Below are 23,410 nucleotides of genomic sequence, written 5' to 3' on the forward strand. Positions count from 1 at the left end.
TTCCTCCTTGGGATTCCCCCAGCTCACCAGCTAGCAGTGTCCTCCTTCCAACAATCCCCTCTGGAAAAGTCTGCTCTAATTACTGTGTAAGGAGCATCCCGCATCCCTTTCCCCCCTCTGCACCCCTTCCCCATGCTTGCCTAATGATGCTCATTTCTGACTCTCTAGCTCACACATCTCTGCTCATCTTTCTGTTGTCTACATGAGTATAGATGCTTTGTCTCTCTTGTGCATTGTCCTATTTTGGCAAGTACTTAGAACAGAACTTGGTAAGTACTTGCTAAGTAAATGAACAGAAGGACACTAGGAAAGAAATAGAATTCTCATTATTCCCAAATCTTAACCTTTTAGGATCACGTCTTCTCAGTTGATTAAATTAGCCTTCTGCCCAGAGTAGCATGGTAGTACAAAAGGAGATATTTTGTTTATTGATTGATTGATGTATTTATTTTATTTATTTATTTATTTACTTATTTATTTATTTATTTATGTATGTTTGGTTTTTGGGCCACACCCGTTTGATGCTCAGGGGTTACTCCTGGCTAAGCCCTCAGAAATTGCCCCTGGCTTGGGGGGACCATATGGGACGCCTGGGGATCGAACCATCGAACTATGGGACGCCGGAGGGTCAAACCATCGAACTGCGGTCATTCCTTGGCTAGCACTTGCAAGGCAAACACCTTACCTCTAGCGCCACCTTGCTGGCCCCTAAAGGAGATATTTTAAAGGAAAATAGAATTTTGTGGCCAGGGTGCATTTTTTGTACTTAATTGGCTCGCAAATGCAAGTTCATCTGCTAAAGGGATTTGGCCCCTTTCTTGTTCCTGTTGATCAAAAGCTCTGGTGATTATTTCTATTTCAATTTGACTATGCAGAGTATAGCTGATTGATAGGTGGGATACATTATCTGAGCAAGTGCTTCCACAATACCTATCTTCTGTTTTTTATTTGTTTTATTTATTTTATTTTTTTTTACCACTCAGACTGCATCCTCTCCCTCTACCCCTTCCAGAGGAAGGGAAGAACAATCATCAATGTCCAAAGGCAGTTGCAGAAGGGACACCTAGAGCCAGCTTCACGCTAAGGAGAGGACGCTCTGGCTCCTCCTCATGGCTTCGGATGCTCTACACGATCAGAGAAACTTCTCTAGTCACATACTATAGAAATGATTCCTGAAAGTATAGTCTTCACAATACCTATCTTAGCTTTATTATATTTAAAGACTATATATTCTAGGGGCTGAAGAGATAGTACAGCAGGTGGGGCACTTTCTTTGCATGCAGCTGACCCTGGTCCGATGTGGTCCTTTGAGCACCACCAGGAGGAATTCCTGAGTGCAGTTAGGAGTAACCCCTGAGCATTGCTGGGGTGTGACCCCAAAACCAAACAAAGAAAGAATGTGTATCCATGGGTAAGGAGAATGAAATCGGCTTCTGTGGGTCTTGGGTGATACCTGTTGTGCACCCAGATTTCTGACTGAGATGAAGTATTCTTTGATTCAGTTCTGAGATCCCTCAACTCTTGAGTTCATTTGAGCTGGTCTTTCTTGCTGAGCTCTACCAGTGCCTTGTATATCTTAGATACTAAACCCTTATCAGATGAGTATTGGGTGAATAGTTTCTCCCATTCCATGGGTAGTCTTTATATTCTAGTCACCATTTCTTTTGAGGTGCAGAAGCTTTTCAGTTTAATGTAGTCCCATGTGTTTATCTTTGCTTTCACTTTCTTGGCCAGTGGTGTTTCTTCTTTGAAGATGCCATTAGCTTCAATGTTACAGAGTGTTCTGCCTACATTTTCCTCTATGTACCTTATGGTTTCATGTCTGATATCCAGGTCTTGAATCCATTTTGATTTGACTTTTGTGCATGGCTTTAAATAGAGGTCTGAGCTCGCTTTTTTGCAGGTAGCTGATCAGTTTTCCCATGCCACTTCTGGAAGAGGCTATTCTTCTCCATTTTATATTTCTTACCCATTTGTCAAAGATTAATTGATTGTCTACTTGTGGATCTGTCTCAGAATATTCATGTCTATCCCAGTGATCTGAGGGTCTGTCTTTATTCCAGTACCATGCTGTTTTAATAACTATGGCTTGACAGTACAGTTTAAGGTTGGGAAAATGATTCCTCCCATCTCCTTTCCCCCAAGGATATTGCTTTAGCTATTTGTGGATGTTATTGTTCCACACGAATTTCAAGAGTGTTTGATCCACTTATTTGAGCTGTTCTTTTGGCCTTAACCTGTGAGAAACACTTTGGAAAGGGGCTGACAATTTAGCAAAGTGAGTTCTTGAATGCATCTGAGCTTATGTATCTCAGAAGGGTGTAAGCATCATTTACAGTTGCCCTCCTGGCTTCTCCATTTCTTTCTTTTTTTATTTCTTTTGTTTTGTTTTGTTTTTTGTTTCTTTAGGTCACACCCAGTGGCGCTCAGGGGTTACTCCTGGCTCTGTGTTCAGAAATTGTTCCTGGCAGGCATCCGGGACCATATGGGATGCTGCAATTCAAATCACTATCTGTCCTGAATCAACTGCTTACAAGGCAAACTCCCTACCACTGTGCTATCTCTCTGGCCCCTGGCCTCTCCATTTCTTAGTCATATGGCCTAGAGGATAAATTTCTTACTCTCAGGGCTAAAGTGATAGCACAGCAGGGAGGGCATTTGCCTTGCATGAGACAAATCTGGGTTCGATCCCCAATATCCTGCCAGGAGTGATTTCTGAGTGTAGAGCCTAGAGTAACTCCTGAGTGCCTGGTGTGGCCCAAAAACCAAAAACAATTTTTTTTTCTCTTACTCTTTGCTATTGTTCAATTGTGCAAACCCTCCTTCCACTCCCAGTTCCATAAATTGAGACCTTAATCCTCAGTCTTTGGAAAAGATAAATTAGGAGCTGAGTCCCTTGGAAAGTAATGAGGTCAGTTGACACCAGGGAAGTGTTTTGCTCTAAGATCAGGCTGCCTATCTCCAGCCTGGCAGATTCTCACTGACAGAAGGTTCTGTCCATGCCTTGACCTTGGCCTGGTGAAACAATTGGTTATTATTTGAGCCACCTAGTGGGGATCTTTTGTATTGGCAGCCAAGTTGATAAACTGAGAATTTTCTCACTGGTCAATAGAGGATGGGAATGTTGGTGATTGATTTAATAGTGTGTAGCATGGATTAGAATGATGCTAAGTGATACGAAAGATTCTTTTCTTTTCTTTTCTTTTTTTTTTTTTTGGTTTTTGGTTTTTGGGCCATACCCGCGGCACTCAGGGTTTACTCCTGGCTATCTGCTCAGAAATAGCTCCTGGCAAGCATGGGGGACCTTATGGGACACCGGGATTCGAACCAACCACCTTAGGTCCTGGATCGGCTGTTTGCAAGGCAAACGCTGCTGTGCTATCTCTCTGGCCCCGATACGAAAGATTCTTAAGCATTCGTTTGCTACTATGGAGTCATTCCTGGTGACAGGTTGCTCATTTTCTGGCAGCAGGTTCTACTCTTAGAATGTTTCGGAACCATATTGGAGAGTTGAACAGCACTTAACGTTATTTTTGTTTGTTTTTGTTTGGGGGCCACCCCAGCAGTGCTCAGGGCTCACTCCTAGCTATAAGCCCAGAGATCCTATACAGTGCCAGGGATATAGAACCTGGGTTGGTTATACACAAGACAAATGCCTTTCCCCTGCTGCCCTGTTTCTCTGGTCCCCAAACTCCAGTTTTGAACTTTACCATTAGTGTTTCTTCAGTGTGGTAGGTTTGAGCTGGGACTTGACCCAATTGTTTACATTTCTTAGAAGTTCCCAGATGGCGTTGATGTGGTGGGTTCTCAAATCAGACTTTAAGATCTTTTCTTTTTTGTCTCCCCAGGATTCCTGTGCTCACTCTCAGTGACATAGGGTTACTGTAAACTGTCAATCCCTTCGTGTCAATCAATTTAGACTGACAATAACCTTTAAATTGTTTAGGATAGTCTGTTTTCTTTATTTCAAACGCATGCTACTTCCATAAGAATTTATGAAATTATTAATTTAAAATATTTGCGAGCCGCAAAATAATAAGCTTTAAAGTAATTGTGAGCCACAAAAGCCGGCCATTTTAATGACTTGAAAAGCAAATTAGTTTCGGATGCAAATTGCTAGGAATGTTAATTAAACTGTATCCTAGAGATATTTTTTATTTAATTGGTTAAGCAGCTCTATCAACTTGACTTGGCTTTTAGTACGTGGTAGGCTTCATGGTTTGGATATTTGGTTGTTGATTTTCTTGGAGGGGGGTCCATACCTGCTGAAGCTCAGGGATCACTACTGGTGGGGCACAAGAAAATCTATGGGTGCCAGGAATTGAACCCAAGTTGGCTACATGCAGGGCCAGTGTACCTTAACTCCAGTTTTCTCTCTCTAGCTCCACAACTAGCTCTTTTAACCCAAGTTTTTTTTTTTTATTAAATTAAAAATAAACCCCCAAGGGGCCGGAGAGATAGCATGGAGGTAAGGCATTTGCCTTGCATGCAGAAGGACAGTAGTTCGAATCCCAGCATCCCATATGGTCTCCCAAGCCTGCCAGGAGCAATTTCTGAGTGTAGAGCCAGGAGTAACCCCTGAGTGCTTCCAGGTGTGAGCCAAAAAACAAAACAAAACAAAAGACACCCCCCTCCCCAAGTAAAATGAGACATACATCTTTTACAAATTCTCAAAGATTGGAGCCAGGAAGAGAACTCAGAGGACTAGATTAGAAGCCCTGCCCATGCCAAGTTGCTGAGCTTAATCCATGGTACCACACCGCCCCTGCTGCTTGTGGCCCCAACTCTCCATCCCCCTCTGTGCCAGCCTGGCTCCAATCTTTGAGAATTTGTAAAAGATGTATGTCTCATTGACATCCACAGTGTTGTGCCCCCTTTATTGTGCAGACATATCACATAGTATGAACAATTAGGTTAATGCACTTTCACCATCACATATAGAGCTTTCTTTTAAGACTATCTGACCACTGCTGCGACTGTTTTTTTTATATTAATAAGTAAGTATTTAAATTTTATTTTATTTTCTGATGTAAAAAAAAAATAAAGGTAAATGTGTTTAACCAGCTGTGAACCGACTTATTATAAATATGCTTCAGCCTCACAGGCTGGTTGTTCCCAGCCGCCGTCTTCTGACAACGTTTTGCATTGCACCATTTGCTTTAGAATATTTTTTGTTTTGTTTTTCCTCGTCTAAAAACTATGTGTGTCTTCATAGTCAGGTGCATCTTATAGAGAGAAAAATATGTGCCTGGAGAAACACTGGAAATGACAGGAAGGATTCTATCTCTGAGAAGATAAAGCTCAGGAGTTAATATTTACTGCTTTTCATGCCTTGTGTGGGAAAGATAAATCCGTTTTAAAAGCCAATTGTAAAGCTTGTAAATTTACTCACTATAATACGTAAAAATATTTTTCCCTTCCATCTTTGTTCCTGTCTGAGCTATTGTAGCATTTGTTTGCTTACGGAATTCATAATTGATTGAAGCTTCAGTGATCATTATGCTTCATACTCTACAGGTTCCACTCCCCGGCATGAAATGGGTAGATAATCACAAAGGTGTTTTCAATGTAGAAGTTGTTGCTGTTTCTTCTATCCATACACAAGTAAGTGTTTTTTAAATCATTTTTATGATCAGATTCACTGGACTGGGTTGAACACATTGGCTAGTATTTCAATCAGCACTTTGTTATCCGCTGAAAGACTTATGAAGCGTTTTTTCACCTTCCATTGGACATTGCTTTGTAAATGCACCCACAAAATGCCATTTAATACCAACAAAAGCAAACACTCTGTCAGAATCCATAAGCCTGCTTAAGCTCTGTTAAGTGATTGATACCTCGAGTTGAAAGCTTGTGAATTCTCATAGATTCAGAAAGGGACATTTTGGATTATTTATTCCATTCCCTTCCCTGAACCTCAGAAGAGAGCATCTGTCCTGGAACTGGGCATAATTACAGTGTTAGTAGGACTGTGGTCTGTTAGTGTGGGAGGAGATAAAACAGTTCTCAAGATTTTGCCAGGAAGTGGCAACCACCAGTAACTCAAATGAGAAAAAGGACCTAAGATGACTCTATATTTGGGGGGAAGGGGATCACACCCAGCAGCACTCAGGCTCTGCACTCAGAAATCGCTTCTGGCAGGCTTGGGGGACCATATGGGATGCCGGGATTCGAACCACCGTCCATTGCATACAAGGCAAATGCCCTATCTCCATGCTATCTCTCCGGCCCCTAAGGTAACTCTTAAGTCCTTTGACGGTGATCAGTTACCTCCTAGATGAAGTGAAAGAGAAGTCTATGATTATGACAGAGAAAGCTGGGCCTCAGTCTGAGGAGTAGGAGGGCCTTCATTTCTGTAGAACCCAATGGCTTGCAGTACTGTAGAATCTAAGTAATTGGGTAGAGAGCTGCTGAGGGACATGAAGGCTGCAGCTGCGCCTGCCCTCCCCTCCCCTTAGACTCACAGCCATTCATGTCTGCTTGACCATGGTGGACAAACCAACCCACATTCCTATGCTGCAAGTCTGGCAGATCGCTTCCCAAACCTCATGTTGTCCAAGCCTAAATCTATTCCAGCTGACAGAGGAGACATGCAGCTTAAAGAGAATGTTCTGACTTCAGAAATGCAGAAAGTGGCAAAGAGGTGTATTTGGATGGAATTTGAAGGCAAATAAATTAATAATGTACATAAGTAGGTTACTAACAAGCCTGACACCATAATTGAGCTTCAATGTAATGAGGTAACCTTTCACTGGAGAAATGAAATCCTTAATCAATGTCAATTGATTTTTTTAGGTGATCTATAGTATCTGGAGTGGCTGTTTTATTGTGTGAAATGAGAATCGATGTATGTGTAACAGGAGACAGTGTTTATCTAGGCTTCAGTATCTTTTGTACCATTAGGTACTATTAGATTATGTTTTTGTGGTTTCTAGTTGGCACAGGGTTGACAGACTTCTATCATCGTCTTGTGTTTTTGTTCATACTTTGTTTTAGGATCCATATCTTGACAAGTTTTTCGCTCTGGTCAATGCCCTGGATGAACACATGTTCCCCGTTCGAATTGGAGATATGCGAATCATGGAAAATAACTTGGAAAATGAACTGAAGAGCAGTATTTCAGCGTTGAGTTCATCCCAGTTGGAACCAGTGGTTCGATTTCTTCATCTTCTGCTGGATAAACTGATACTTTTAGTTGTCAGACCTCCTGTCATTGCTGGCCAAATAGGTAATGAATTTGTCTTTAGGGAATCATGAGGTTTATAGTATCTAACTTTTGTAGAAATAGGTAAATCTAATTTGCTGTGCTCCTATTGAACTGTCAGATTATGGAATTTGGAGGTGTCTCCAGGAGCTCCTCTGTTTACTATCTGTCAGGACTGTGTTTTCAGTGTGTTTTATTTTCATAATTTGTTTTTTAGTAGATTCTTGGCTTCTTTCTTTTTTTTTTTCTTTATACAAGCTTTTTAAAAATTTTTTACTTTAAATGCTGCAATTTATAAAGTTGTTCATAATACAGTTGTTTCAGGTATTTAATGTTGCAGCACCAATCCCATTCCCAGTGTGACCGTCTCTCTACCAGAGTCCCCTGTTTGCCACCCACTCCTATTCCTGCTCCGTTGCAGGCACAAAATAATTTATTTTATATTGCATGTTACAATAAAATAGTAAATGGGATTATCAAAATTTGTGAAAATTGGGTCGGGAAGATGGCGCTAGAGGTAAGGTGTCTGCCTTGCAAGCGCTAGCATAAGACGGACTGCAGTTCGATCCCCCAGCATCCCATATTGTCTCCCCAAGCCAGGAGCAATTTCTGAGTGCATAGGCAGGAGTAACCCCTGAGCGTCAAAGGGGTGTGGCCCAAAAAAAAATTGTGAAAATTGTTGTATCTCACAGTGGTGTTTATTAAAATCATCGCCCAGTTTATCAAGTTGTTGGTGACTTGTTGAGCCTTCTGTGTTGCTGTTTTCACTTTTTGAGCTTAGCTTCTATGCTACTTGCTATGCTAATTTAATTTATTAATCCAGAGAGCTAAATTAAATTAATTTATTATACTCATCTAATTTGCTGGGCTCCTACTGAACTGTCAATATTATGGAAATTGGAGGTGTCTCCGGGAGATCTAGGATCTGTGAATCTGGGATGGTTCTCTGCCTTACCCCCATACTGAGGGGACCTAGAGTTTCCAGCCTGAAAATGAGTTTATCTGGTTTTTATTTTATCAAGTAGGCTCGGTATCTCTTCTGAGACTAGTCATAATTCTGTGAAGCCGTCAGGGCATTTAACAAGACATTTACATGATGGAGACTATTGAATGCCTTTTGACTTATTTCTGTGCCAGAAATCATAGCTGGTTTTTTTTATAAGTGGAGGCATATTTCTGTCTCTGTGATCGTGGCTCACTCTTGGTGGGACTCAGGAAACTATATGCAGTTCCAGGTATCGAACCAGGGTCACCTGTATGCAAGGCAAGCACCATAACCATGGACTATCTCTTTTACCCATGTTTTTTTGTATTTTTGTAAAATGTTCTGTTGCCTTCCTCTTCAAATATGTAAACAAGGGCCTGGAGAGATAGCACAGCGGTGTTTGCCTTGCAAGCAGCCAATCCAGGACCAAAGGTGGTTGGTTCGAATCCCAGTGTCCCATATGGTCCCCCGTGCCTGCCAGGAGCTATTTCTGAGCAGACAGCCAGGAGTAACCCCTGAGCACTGCCGGGTGTGGCCCCAAAAACAAAAAAAAACAAAAAAAAAAATGTAAACAAGTTTGAGTAATTTATTTACTCACCATATAGTTATCAAGTATGAATGAACCAGAAACTGATAGGGATTGTCCAATGCATGGCTCTTGATTTTTAAGGATCTGACCAACAAATTAAGTAATTGGAAGAGAAATCAGGCTGCATTTTACATATATCTAATCTGCCTCTCTGAATTTTCTTTCATCTGGTCTCTTTTATGTAACATAATTGTTCTATCTATCATTAAACAAAGTTTCTATATTCTCTTATTTCCTCTGTGTTCTGGAAAGGGATAGTTTTATTTTACCTTTTTTTTTTTGTTTGTTTGTGGGCCCTGTTCAGGAATTACTCCTACAAGGCTCAGGGGGCCATATGGGATGGCAGGATTGAACCTGGGTTGACCGTAAAACCCTTTCTACTGTGTTATCACTTCAATTCCCTCATTTTACTATTTTTTTCTCAAGATTTCTTTTTTTTTGTTTGTTTGTTTCTTTGTTTTTGTTTTTTGTTTTTCGGGCCACACCTGTTTGATGCTCAGGGGTTACTCCTGGCTAGCGCTCAGAAATTGCCCCTGGCTTGGGGGGACCATATGGGATGCCAGGGGATCGAACTGAGGTCCTGATCCTTGGCTAGCTGGATTGTTTTTCTGCTGGAAAAATGGTAGGTGTTGGTAAAGACTGCTGGGCTCTCAAGAGGTGGAGTGGGTAGGTGGGGGGCTCAACCCCATTCCAAGAATACTACAGAGTTTTCCACCCATAATCTGATCCCACCTGAGAAGATTCAGCTGCTCATATTATTTGAATTCAGTCACAGAGCTGGCCATTTCATTAGAGGGTGTCAGGTGTGGCTGTGGGCTCCTGTGCCTTAAGGCAGAAAGGGGAATCGGTCCCCACCTATTCCAAGGAGGCCCCAGAGTTTTCAGCCTGGACCAGACTTGTTGGGAAGTCATCATTTTCATTTCCTTTGCCTACCTAGGTTTCAAAAGTCATTTTTAATATGGGTGGTTAGGGCCGGAGAGATAGCACAGTCATAGGGCATTTGCCTTGCACACAGCCAATTCAGGATGAATGATGGTTTGAATCCTGACATCCCATATGGTCCCCTGAGTCTGCCAGGAGCAATTTCTGAGCGTAGAGCCAGGAGTAACCCCTGAGAGCTGCTGGGTGTGACCCCCCCCAAAAAAAAAGGCTGGTTACTTCTCATTGGTGATATGCAAGATCATTTTCTTATGAGGTTTTTTTTTTTCATACTGGTTGTAATGTCCTAATAGTTGAGTGATATTTTCTTTTCTTAGTAAACCTATACTGTGTCCATGTTAGATTAATTCTTGTCATTTTCATTTAAAAACAATTTGGGGGGGGTGGAGAGATAGCACAACAGTAGGGCATTTGCCTTGTACGCAGATGGACGGTGGTTCAAATCTCAGAATTCCATATGATCCCCCGAGCCTGCCAGGAGCGATTTCTGGGCGCAAAGTCCAGGAGTAACCCCTGAGCCCTGCTGGGTGTGACCCCTCCCAAAAAAAGACAATTTGGATTCAGTGATCATAACATACCATAAAGCATCAAATATCTTGATGCACTTTGCATAGCTGTCATGAGCTGTTATTTATGGGCTGAGGAGACCCTCATTGTTTTGGAACTTCCTTGTGTAGTATGGTTCATGCAAGCAACTTTTTTTTCCTCCTTCTTAACAGTGAACCTAGGCCAAGCCTCCTTTGAAGCCATGGCGTCCATTATAAATCGACTTCACAAGAACTTGGACGGTGGTCATGACCAACACGGCCGGAACAGCCTCCTCGCCTCCTATATCTACTACGTGTTCCGCCTGCCCAATACTTACCCTAACTCTCCATCACCAGGTATTTGATTCCTGATGATGGGTCTGCCGTGTGTAGATTATGTACTTAGGACAGGGCAGAGAGCATTCATGAGACATGCTACAAGGCATTCATTCAGCAACAGACATACTTTTATGTCTAGTGATGGATGCATGGATTTAAAAGGATAGTAAATAGGCCACATTGTAAGGCATCAGTATAGTTTTGTTTTGTTTTTAATTTCAAATTAGATCATGAATGAATTCATTCTTCTGGAAGCATTTTGTCTTTCCCTTTTAAATTGAAAGGTGGCCTGGAGAGAGAGTATGGGAATTTAGAAGCCCCTGGTCTTGCATGTGCCTAACCTGATTTGATTTCTGGCACCACAAGTGATTATAACCCCTGTACACTGCAGTATGAGCCCCAAAACCCTAAAACAAGAAGCTGGGGATGTGGCTCAGTGGTAGAACCCTTTGCCTAACAGGTCTGAGATCCTGAGTTCAGTTCCCACACCACCTCCATCAACAGAAATCCAGATGGAATGCTATGTTGGCCATCTTAAGGATGGCAATATCTTGAGGATATTGGCCATTAATGACGAATTAGGACTGCCTAGCTATTCCTTGATAATCTGCGAAAGTTACAGTAATTGAGAACGTTGTTCTCTAGACCATAACTCAGATCTCATCATGTCATTAAAGTAATGATTGAATTCTGAAAATTAGGATCCAAAGCAGTTATTTATTCATTATTTTGTATAACCTTGGTGTTACTGGTGCTAGGTAGGGCAGGATAATGCCATCATTTGAATAACTCTTTAGTAATTTAGTTCGTGTTTGGGCTGAGCACACCTTTCAACCTGCTCACCTAAAGTGCTCTTTGCCAACCATTCGCAATATTCACAGTTGGCAGCTGGTACTGCACTTCACTGTGAAAATTAGGCAGAATAGTAGCTGACTCTGTTATAGCTTTATTTTATTTCTTTAATGGCCAGAGGAGGGCTACTGTCTTAGGTGTGGGGTCCCACTTTTCCTATCTTTGTTTTTTAAATAACAGTCTAATCTATTGGTTTCTGAATTTATGAATGTGCTAAGTCTAAATTTCATTCAGTACACCATTAGAATTCCTGATATTGGGGCTGGAGCTATAGCACAGCGGTAAGGCATTTGCCTCACATGCAGCCAACACAGGACAGACCCCCGTTCAAATACTAGCATGCCATATGGTCCACAGTGCCAGCCAGAAGTGACTTCTGAGCACAGAGCCAGGAGTAACCCCTGGATGCCGCCAGATGTGATTCAAAAACAAACAAATAAAAAGAATTCCTGATATTACAAAAATATCTTCTTTACATGTTGACTTCTAAAGACTATATAAATTAGTTGGCAGAAGAGTCATTTAGCAACATGACACTTTGAAAAACATTTGTTTTTGAAAGAAAAGATGGGGCTTGCAGGGGGAACCATGCCCTGCAGTACTTGCACTTACTCCTAGATATGTGTTCAGGGGTCGCTCCTGCCAGTGCTTTAGAAACCAAATGTGGTGCCAGGGACCAAATTGGGGTCAACTGCATGCAAAGTGCGCACTTCAAACCCTGTACTATCTCTCTTAAAATTTGGAAAAGAGAGGTAGGGCATTTGCCTTGCATGAAGCCAGTCTAGGACAGAACTGGTTCAATTCCCGGCATCCCATATGGTCCCCTGAGCCTGCCAGGAGCTATCTCTGAGCGCAGAGCCAGAAGTAACCCCTGAGCATAGCTGGGTATGACTCAAAAACAAAAAAAGTTTGGAAAAATAATTAAAGTAAGAAACAAAAAACAATTGCAGACTTGTTGCTACCTAAGCTTTGGCCTTATTGCTAGCCAAGAATGCATTCTTCATTTATTCAACCATTGGACTTTTTATAAAATTTGTTTTCTTAGGAGAATTACATTTTGTTTCTTGTATATTTATCATAAAGACCTCATTTTTCTGGAGCTCAGATTGTCATTCACGAAGGGAGAGAAATAGAAAAGTTCCATTTAAGAGACGTTGGCAGTAAATTGGCTCTCCTAGCCATCAAAGGGCAGAGCAGGAGGGATAGGACAAAGAAATAGATATCAGTAGGACCATTTGGGCAATGAATATGTAATATGTGCCTTGTATTTTGTATATTTTGTGTGATATATAATCTTAGAAAATTCATGGGCCTGGAGAGATAGCACAGCGGTGTTTGACTTGCAAGCAGCCGATCCAGGACCAAAGGTGGTTGGTTCGAATCCCGGTGTCCCACATGGTCCCCCGTGCCTGCCAGGAGCTATTTCTGAGCAGACAGCCAGGAGTAACCCCTGAGCAATGCCAGGTGTGGCCCCAAACCCTCCCCCCCCCCCAAAAAAAAGAAAATTCATGAGATTATTATTTTATTGATAATTCATACGATGTGGCCAACTGTTCTAAAAATGTATCTTTTGTAGCTGTCATTAGTTCTTGAATATTTTTTGTTTGTTGTCTTTCTTTCGTTTGGGGGCCACACCCAGCAGTGCTCAGGAATCCTTCCTTGCAGGCTTGGGGACCATATGAGATGCCAGGGCTCGAACCAGGGTCAGTCATGCACAAGGCAAGCACTCTACCTGCTGTACTATTCAAGGGCTCTGGCCCCTTGAATGTTTTTCTTTTCGATACTCCTTTTAAAATAAGAACAAGTCATGATTTTTATGGAATGCTAGGATGTGGGAGAGCTTTTGGAAGGTCCGTGGCTGAGTTTCTCTGTCTAATCATGTGCTGTTTTATGTATGGCTGTAGGTCCCGGGGGGCTGGGCGGGTCCGTGCACTATGCCACAATGGCCAGATCAGCTGTGAGACCTGCCAGCCTTAACCTCAATCGTTCTCGGAGCCTCAGTAATAGTAACCCAGACATTTCTGGGACTCCTACATCACCCGACGATGAGGTTCGCTCAATCATCGGCAGTAAGGTAAGTAAAAAACGTGCCTCCACGAGTGTGGTTTCTAAAGAAATAAGAAATGTCGAGTTTTAATAAATTTTTTTATTTCACATTGCATTTGACTTAATAGTATGGAATTTACACATTTTTCACTGTCTCGGTAAACACTGTTTCATGTTTCTATTCAACATGCTTGCAAGTGCCAACTGATTTGTGAACTCTGCTCAGAAACACCTGCTCAATTCTAAAATTTGCCAGGACGGCTAGTCCATGTATGATTTTTGTCTGTCTGATGTTTCTGCATGTGGTAAAACCACTAGATTGATTTTCTGTGGAATGAAAACACCTGTGATTTCAGGGTTCAAAGACCAGATTATTAGCACAGCCGTCTGGCTTTTGCCTTGCACGAAGCCGATTCAGAACAGAAGGTGATTTGAATCCCAACATCCCATATTGGAAAGAGGAAGAGGTCGTTGTTATGGAATTATGGCCAGCCCTTTGCGAGTATTTAGACTATGTATTCAGTCTGAGAAAAAAAAATAATGAATATATTCTGGGTCTGTGTTTCACCCTTCAATTCTTTTTTTTTTTTTTTTTTTTTTTTTTTTGATTTTTGGGTCACAGCCGGCAGCACTCATGGGTTACTCCTGGCTCTACACTCAGAAATCGCTCCTGCCAGGCTATGGGGAACATAGGGGATGCTGAAATTCGAACCATCGTCCTTCTGCTTGCAAGGCAAACACCCTGCCTCCATGGTATCTCTCCAGCCCCCACCCTTCAATTCTTAAGAACATTTTTTTTTAAGATTTGGATTATTTTTTGTTAGGCACTGTTTGTTGAGCAGTGATCATAAACATCAGAATTTCTATGCATAGCTGAATAAATTTTGCTTTCAGAAGCTTTTTTGTTTATTTGTTTTGGGGCCACGACTAACAGTGCTTACTCCTTGTTCTGTGCTCAGGTGTCCTGGAATTGCTCAGGGGACCATATGTGGTGCTAGGGACCCAGTCTGGATCAACTGTGTGCAATGCAAATGTCCTACCCACTATACTACCTTTCTAGCCCAGAGGCTTTTATTGAACATTAAACATTCTTAATTTTTAAGAAACATTTAGGTAATTTTAAAAATAACTTCTCATACGTAAAAAATATACTCTGTAGCCTTTTACTTATTTTTTTTTTTTTTTGATTTTTGGGTCACACCCGGCACTGCTCAGGGGTTACTCCTGGCTCTATGCTCAGAAATTGCCCTTGGCAGGCACAGGGGACCATATGGGATGCCGGGATTCGAACCACCGACCTTCTGCATGAAAGGCAAACACCTTACCTCCATGCTATCTCTCCGGCCCCTGCCTTTTATTTATTTATTTATTTTGGTTTGGGGACCATACCCATCAGTGCTCAAGGCTTGCTGCTAGCTCTGTGCTAAGATATCACTCTTGGAAACACTCAGGCAAGTACCTTAGTCACTGTCTTCCCTTTCTGGCTCCCTTTTTTTAGGCTTTTTTACTTAAAAAAAAAAAAAAAAAAAAAAAGTGCACACACCCAAAGATGAAGAACTTAAAGATTTGGAGTTTCTTTTTTTTGGGTGGGGGGGAGTTTGGGTGCTGCTCAGAGGTTACTCCTGGCTATGCGCTCAGAAATCTCTCCTGGCTTGGGGGACTATTTGGGATTCCAGGGATTGAACCCAGGTTCATCCTGGGTCAGCTGCTTGCAAGGCAAATGCCCTACTGTTGTGCTATCACCCCACCCCCTGAACTTAAAGATTTGTATTTCTTTAAACAACATTTTTGTGGCTTCCTTGAAAATGTATGTATAGAGTAACCTGAGAAATATGACAAGTGGTATTTATGTAATTCATATTTAATTATAAAAAAGAACTCTCCTCCATGTATATTTCCATGATTAGAAAAGAATACAGGTTTTTTTAAATTCCGGTCTTCATTTTCATCTTGTCTCATTTTAATAGAAGGAGTACTTAGTACAATTTATATATTGTAAAGTACTATTTTTTAGTAGAATGTTGTCTGATTTATGAACTGTAAGAAATCTTCTTATAAAAGAGCTACTGTTACCATTTTCTTCAAGGTTCCACACTTAAAATGTCTCCATTTTTGTAGGTTTTATATTATGTCTCATTTAGCATACTAATTCTAGAATTTTCCTTTATGTGAAATGTTTGATTAGAATATCAGGATTTGGGGCCGGGCGGTGGCGCTGGAGGTAAGGTGCCTGCCTTGCCTGCGCTAGCCTAGGACGGACCAGGGTTCGATCCCCCGGCGTCCCATATGGTCCCCCAAGCCAGGAGCAACTTCTGAGCGCATAGCCAGGAGTAACCCCTGAGCGTCACAGGGTGTGGCCCAAAAACCAAAAAAAAAAAAAAAAATCAGGATTTAAATTAAAGGTCTACAGATACTAGAATGATGATTTGCCATTTCTCAAGAAGTTCGTCAAATGGCTCATAAAGATGTGAATGCACTTTTGATGAGAATGACACACATGTAAACTTTAGAGCCATACCACGATCATTTATCTGTAGATAGCACAGCCTTCTACTAATCAAGTCTTATTTAAATAGTTTCTATGTTGTGTTTTTTTCCTTGCAGGAATTTGGGGCTATTGGTTACTCATAATTCCTAATTATAATGGTATATAATTTTCTCTCATAATTGAGTTGTAATGACTCAGAAGCTTATTTATAGCTGTTTTTCATTTATTCTGATACTCTTTTCAGTCATGTGTCCTTCACCCCAGCTCAGCAGTGGAAACAACTGACATCTCACTCTTTTGGGAATCTCATTTCATGCATCTTGTGCATGAAAATGCTTAAAATGCAAAAACTGGTGCATTTAATGGTTAAAATTAACTCCTTTCCCCCTCTGCTATCCTGGCTCTAATAGCTTCTCTGCCCCTCTAAAAGGTCCACTCACTTAATTACATGACCTTTCACCATGCCAGCTATTTCGCCACTAAAATCTATCACTAGTCCCTGTAATTTGCCCCCCTTCTAGTCAACCCTTGGTCCCTTTATTCTTAGCTTATTTCCTTTCCTCTCACCACTAACCCTCAGGCTTCCTATGCTGTGTCAGCTTATGTGGGAACAGCCTGCAGTTCTTGAAAAATCCCTAGAACTCTCATTTGAATACAGACTGTGAACACCAGGGGGGCCCTGAATCCTTCAAGAGTTAGTCTTGACATTTCTGGATTCCGTTTCCTTTCCCAGTCTTCCAGGAAAGGCTTGTGTGGCTTCTTTCGGTACCCATGATCCTGCCTCAGCTATCCTCCTCCTTACTTCATTTTCATTTCATTAAGGAGGATCCAAGCCACCAAATCAAAACTTGGATAGACTCCATCCTCACCAGTGACTTCATTGGCCATTTCCCCCTTTATTTCTCTCCATTTCTGCAAATGCTCCCCCAGTCCCCCCTGAGGAAGGCTCCTCAGGCCTTCCTCTTTCTCCAGTGCTCCGTTGTTTTCTTCCTGACTAAATTTAGTTCTATCTGAAGCACACTCAGGCATACTATTACCCTCCCATCTTGGAAAATTCCCTTTTTTAGTACATCACTGCTCACTTTCTAATTTGCTGCTTGTTGCCAGAGTATTTTCCTAAAAAGGAATCTAATTTTTAGGAAAAACCAAATTTTCATGATCATCTCCTTTGCACTTGTTCCATCCTTTTTATCCATAGTCAGTGTGGCTGTAAGTCAGATTCAGTTTGGGCCTCTTTCAAGGAAGGAGCTTGTGTGTTGAAGGGATAAGTCAGTAATGTTACACACATTTGGCAAGAACACTTTTTGACCCATGTATACGTTTGGTTAAACCTGTTCCATGTTAGTTGGAAGTCAGTAAACTTGGGTTATTGCATTTGTGAACATCAGTGATAAATTGCTTGGCCCAGAACTGTTTTGGGTAGAAGCACACCTTCCTTTCCTGGGCATCAACGTCGTGGCCCCAGCTTGCAAAGCTTTTGCTCTCTTAGCCCTTTGAGGCATCTCCCTGTCCCAACATAGAATTCTTTGGGACAATTTTTAGTTTCTTAGCACCTAAATTATAGCAGCATTGAGCCTTATGCCTTACAAAATAAAACAATGCAGACTTTCCTTCAGTGTTTTTGATTTGATACAGTTATAAGGATTTGACATCTCAGCACTGTGGCTGTGATATGTATGTGTGTCTAATCACCGATTTATGGTTTGCTCTCACATCACTAATTGTCATATGCATTGCTTTAAGAGGATATTTTGCAAGGAGTTAATAAGTACATTTAAGGCTGAAACAAAGTTAGTGGTATTCATTTGTAGAGGGAAATGCATGCTAATGACAGAGCTGGACTAGTAGTCATATGTACTGGGCAGTTGAATGGCAGTGGTGCCTGGGGTCTCTGGTTAAGGCATGTACATGAGCTTCTCCCCAGCACCAGCCCAGCCATAGTTGTCATTGTCATTGTGTAGATAGCAGCTCAGTGGTGTATAATTCTGTGATATGAGCAGCGGTTGTCCAAGTTGAAAATGGGAAGAAAGAACTTTGTATTTATTAGAAGAAAACGCCACTTGGAAGATTCTAGCTTCTCTGAACAACATTGCTTCTTTGCTTTTGTTTGAGATCAGATCATGACATTCTGAAAAGAAAGGCCTGTTTTAAACAAAACCATATGGTACCTTTACTATTATTTAAATGTTTGCTAGGGAGCAGTAGAAACCCATGCATGGCAAGTTTTGGGGAGAGATGCTCTGTGAGGGTTTTACCCTCTTCGAAGCCTTGGACATAGTAGGTGATTTAATTTGGTCTTCACTCTGTGACAGAGGTGGCTTATTTGGCCTGTTTTATAGCTGAACCCCCAAGAAAGAGACAAGCCAAGTTGACCAGATTTTCGTTGTAAGCAATAGAACTTGCATTTGAGTATTATCACTTGTCTTAAATAATCACTGCCTCTCCAAATGAAAGGAAATAAGTGATCACTATATAAAAATATGTGTGTATATATTATATATGTATATATGTATTTATCATATATGTATATATATGACATATATATATAGTTCTTTCATTCCTGCTCTATTTCTGAAAGGGGTATGGGAGAAAGAAATGGTCACCCTGGAACTTGAGTCTGAGTGCTGACAGTTACCCTTTGGTTCCTGGTTTACCCACCCACCCTGACTACGCTTTACCTGTCTTTATCTCACATTCAGGGAGTGGAGTGAGTTGTTGTGAGTTTAAACGGTCCCATTTGTGGTTGTTGGTAAACCTCCCAGACTGAGGAATGTCTGCACAGAGATAGGTGCCTTTGTCCTGCTACACTTCTTTTTCTCTGTTCTTCTTTTGGTCTTCATGGGCTCGTTCCATACCTTGTTGTTGAAGTCGGTGTGTTTTGGATTTGCCCCCTCTGAGTCCAGCAAGCCTAAAACCTTCCTTTAAATTTATTCCAGTGAGATTTGCACATTCTTAGTAGTAGTCCAAATGTTAACTCATGATTTCTGGAACTAGAGTCTAGAATTTGGATCGGCTGTAGCCAATCTCACTGATTTTAGCGATCAGTTAGGTTGAATACATTGAATCGCGTGCGCGCACACACGTACGGTCCTTCTAGTGGTATCCACTAATAACATAGTAAATCAACTTTAATAAGTAGTGATAAGGAAGATTGTTATACACAACTCTTGCAGAATGTTTTTTCTTATAATAGCATATATACTATAATAAATATTATTTAATATATTAATATATGTTAATAATAATTATATATGATAATATAATAGCATGTGATTAATTGCAACAAGCACAGTAACCCAAAATCTATTATTAGGGAGAAGAGAATTTTATTCTTTTTGTTTTGTTTTGTTTTGTTTTGTTTTGTTTTTGTTTTGTTTTTTGTTTTCGGTTTTTGCACACCCGGAAGTACTCAGGGGTTACTCCTGGCTATCTACTCAGAAATAGCTCCTGGCAGGCACAGGGGACCATATGGGACGCCGGGATTCGAACCAACCACCTTAGGTCCTGAATTGGCTGCTTGCAAGGCAAACGCCGGCCCCTATTCTTTTTTTTTATTATTATTATTAAAGTTTTAAATTTTAATTTAGGTTAACTAGTTACAGTTAGTGTCTGCTTTCACGGCTTTGATGTACAAAGTTCCGCCCTCTTGCCACCAGTGTGCCCAGGACCTCCCCATCACTTCTCCTTTGTCACTTCTAGTCCATTCTTCATTCCCTCCTTTGCCCTCTTACCCTTCCTGCTGAGCGATCTCAGTTTTGCAATCCAAGGCGAAGGGATGTCATTGTATCATAGGCATCTTCTCTGCATCCTTTCCCCTTTTGATTGTATTGGCCCCTGAAAGGTACAGAACTTTTCCATTGATGCCAGATTGAGATATGCCAATTAGCAAAAAATGGAATGTTTTTCTTTTTCCCATTTTATTTCCTTTTAAACCCCAGTTAGGTTCAGAGGAAGTTACTTGTGGCTAACTTGTACAGCCTGTCAGGATATAGAGCTTGTATTTGGGAGGGAGATATGAAACGGGGAGGAGAGATGCATGTCTGGGCAGAGATGGGGTGTGTGTAAGTGCGGTGGGAACTTGACTTTTTGATAACCTCAAGTAATCTATTGTAGAAAGAGAGGTGCCATTTACATGCTATACTTGCTGTTCTTGTTGATTTATAAAAATGTTAGTCTGTGGTTAAGAAATTATATTCAAAAGGTTCCTAAAAGCTTTGATTGTTTTAACAGTACTAATGTAAACCATGTTTGCACTGGAAAATTCTGAATTACTTTAGGACTAATGTGTAGCATGCCACATGTGATATTTGTCCTTGCCAACTGCTCTCTATTGTATGCTTAGGGTTTAGATCGCTCCAATTCCTGGGTTAACACTGGTGGTCCCAAAGCTGCCCCCTGGGGATCCAACCCCAGTCCAAGTACAGAATCAACACAGGTGGTGTTTATATTAGAGGATGTTTGGTTAGCTGCTGCTGCTTCCCTCTAGAACATTCTCCTTTTTCGTGCATACTGTGACTTCAGTGGCTTGCTTTTTCAATTGTGGAAAAAAAAAAGTCTATTTCTGTTTATTTAGCATGCTACCCACCTGCTCTGCATGAATGCCACCCTCTCCCCCTGTCTCCCCTGCAATGCCCTGTCCCTTCCCCTGCCTGCGACTCGGTGCCTGCTGCCAGCTATGGCTTTGGTAAGAGCCTCTGACTTAGGCTTCTGCATCTTCAGTAGGAATGTGAAAAATTCTGTGTGGAAAACACCTGGCAGTTTTCCATTGGCTTTTGCTTTAAAGTCTAGCAATTGTACTCATTTTCATTTGACATTTACTATCTTGGTCATTTTCCTCTCATAATCACTGACTAGAAATAATTGGTAAAGAGCTGAAATTAAATGCAAACAGACTCTGCTTCCCCACGCTGTCAGATTTAATAATTCGGACTGTGTTGCAAAGTATGAAATGTATTGTAGCCCCGTGAAATTAGCTTTTGCTCCTGTGCTGTTGCTTGATGGCTAATCTGCTTGATCTAGCCAAATATACTTCTCTTCTGCAAATAGGGTTTGGATGAAATGCTCTTATTCTTTTGGGGGGGGGTGTAGTCTGTATTTAATAATATAAATCATGCCTAGCAGATACAGTATTATGGGAAACGTAAATCCTAAAAACAATCCAATAAATCATTGAAAAAAGAAGCTTCATATTTTCCTGATGGAATATGAAATTCTCAATTATTTTTTTTATTTTGAACGAAGGCCAGTTGAGAAGTATGTTTGGGTCTTTTGTGTTTTCTTACTAGTTACATGCATGTTAAGAGAGCATACAGCTAAAAGTTTCATTCTTTGCAGCACTTTGAATTTACATGCTCACTAAATCATGTGTTTTTTAAAAATAATAATAAAACACAAATCCATAGAAGTCACTTTGGTACTTCTTCCACATTGACATATAGCTTAAATGATGACTAAGAGATGAGCCTAATGTATCTGGTTGCTGAAACTAAACACTAGTGAAACTAAAAACATCCTGTGGGACCCTTGAGCTGCAAAGTCGCCCATAAGAGCTTGTAATGTGACCTCGTCACTCATTCATCTTCACTCCATAGGCTGTGGATCGAAGTTGTAATCGTATGTCTTCGCACACTGAGACGTCAAGTTTCTTGCAAACATTAACGGGACGCTTACCAACCAAAAAGGTAGATTTATATGAAGACGATCCTTTCTGGGAGGGACCAAGCCCCCATGGTGAAGTAGGTCATTCACATAGCCAATGTGAGATTTTGAAGTCATTTGAGTTGGTTCAAACAAATTTCCAAGCCATATTACATGGCTGGTGCCTTATTTTAAAAGGTTCTGCCATGGTGCTGATTATTTATATTTTTGGACTCAGCCCGCTTAACTTAGAGCGTTATAGAATTCAGATCGGATCATCAAATTTTGGCATACACCAAAGAATGTCTCTGCTCTCCCTTCTTTTTCTGTAACTCCTGTTTTGTTTTCGACCTCCAGGGAAAGGAAGATGAGTTAGGAACATTATCATTCTTAGTAAGACTTGTCTATTCGCTTCCCTTGTGCACCATTTTGCTAGTCCTTTTTCATATTAATATACACTACTCTGCCGGTGCTTTGTATGTGTATCTGTTGTTAGGCAGAAAAATTACTGCTGCATTTACCCAAAAAAAGGCTTTTTACCAGAAAGCTTGAAAAGGAATGGCTTTCATCAAAGTTAAAAAGAAAAAAAAAAAAGTAAAGGCATTTCCTAAATTGTACCAGCCAAGTTTGTAAATGTGTTTGCCACGTCGAAGTATGTGTCCAAGAGGCAAGCACGATTTTATTTGTACCTGTGAGTTGTGTTGTCCTGTCACTGCTTGCAGGTACAATTTAGGAGACCCCTTTCCACCCACCCTTTTAAAATTTTTACCGCGAGCGAACATGCGATGTTTCAATTGTCCAACACGCCATCGTCTGACATGTAGAAGTAGCCGTTTCGTTAATGGGCGCCCTCACTGCATCCATGAATGGCTCATGCGCCTTAGCTTGCTTATTTTCATTTCACCGTCATTTGTTGTCGCATTGTTCCCTGCTACGTGTCAGCAACGCTGGGGGACCCTGACAGTAACATGCCTTTTCTCTGCCTAGCTTTTTCACGAGGAGCTGGCACTGCAGTGGGTAGTGTGCAGTGGCAGTGTGCGGGAAGCCGCTCTGCAACAAGCCTGGTTCTTTTTTGAGTTGATGGTAAGTAAATTCTGCCCATCTTTTGGGGAAAAAGCAAAAACAAAAATGTTGCTTTCCTTTGAGTGTGTGTGTGTTCATGATTGCATTTTCCTTGTGTCTGTCCCAATGGTTTTCCCTTGTGCCTTCCAGACAAAATGGCACCTGTTATATTAAATATGACTGCTCTGTAATGATTCAACTCTCTTTAATATTTTAAAGGTTGTTGTAGAAAGCAGATACTTCAAAACATTTTTTTAAAATTTTTTTATTGAGACCATTGTGAATTACAAATCTTTCATAGTTGGATTTCATTCACATACTGACAGTGAATTAGGGCCATTCCCACCACCAGTGTTGACCTCCCTCCACCAGAATTAAGAACATTTTTTTTAAATCACTATAAGATACAGACTTAAAAAAGTTGTTGGTAGTTGAGTTTCAATCATACAGTGTTCCAACATCCATCTTTTTCCTTGTGTTTATGAAAACAGCTACTTTTTTAAAAGGAACACTAGGTCTGGGGGTAGAGGTCCAGTGTAATAAATAGTATTGTAGGCACAGTGTTTTTTTTTTTTTTTTTTTTTTGGTTTTTGGGCCACACCCAGTGACTCTCAGGGGTTACTCCTGGCTATGTGCTCAGAAGTCGCTCCTGGCTTGGGGGACCATATGGGACGCCGGGGATTGAACCGCGGTCTATCCAAGGATAGCGCAGGCAAGGCAGGCACCTTACCTCTAGCGCCAC

General features: G+C 41.1%; 1 protein-coding gene and 1 non-coding gene across 2 annotated transcripts in view; one reads left to right on the top strand and one right to left on the bottom strand.

The window, feature by feature from the left end:
• The window catches only part of DOCK7 (dedicator of cytokinesis 7), a 193,924-nt gene that overhangs the window by 110,539 nt on the left and 59,975 nt on the right, over positions 1-23,410 (top strand). Inside the window, exons 19-25 of the mRNA XM_049774381.1 lie at positions 5,518-5,604; positions 6,997-7,228; positions 10,437-10,601; positions 13,340-13,509; positions 20,312-20,404; positions 21,561-21,650; positions 22,594-22,689. Of these exons, the coding sequence (XP_049630338.1) occupies positions 5,518-5,604; positions 6,997-7,228; positions 10,437-10,601; positions 13,340-13,509; positions 20,312-20,404; positions 21,561-21,650; positions 22,594-22,689 (933 nt within the window). The remainder of the gene's footprint in view (positions 1-5,517; positions 5,605-6,996; positions 7,229-10,436; positions 10,602-13,339; positions 13,510-20,311; positions 20,405-21,560; positions 21,651-22,593; positions 22,690-23,410) is intronic.
• LOC126012795 (small nucleolar RNA U3) lies at positions 975-1,188 on the bottom strand. Its single transcript, XR_007497170.1, has one exon. It is a non-coding gene; the product is annotated as a small nucleolar RNA U3 (small nucleolar RNA).

The sequence above is a fragment of the Suncus etruscus genome, chromosome 6 (genome assembly GCF_024139225.1).
Source record: "Suncus etruscus isolate mSunEtr1 chromosome 6, mSunEtr1.pri.cur, whole genome shotgun sequence".
NCBI classification, from domain to species: Eukaryota; Metazoa; Chordata; class Mammalia; order Eulipotyphla; family Soricidae; genus Suncus; species Suncus etruscus.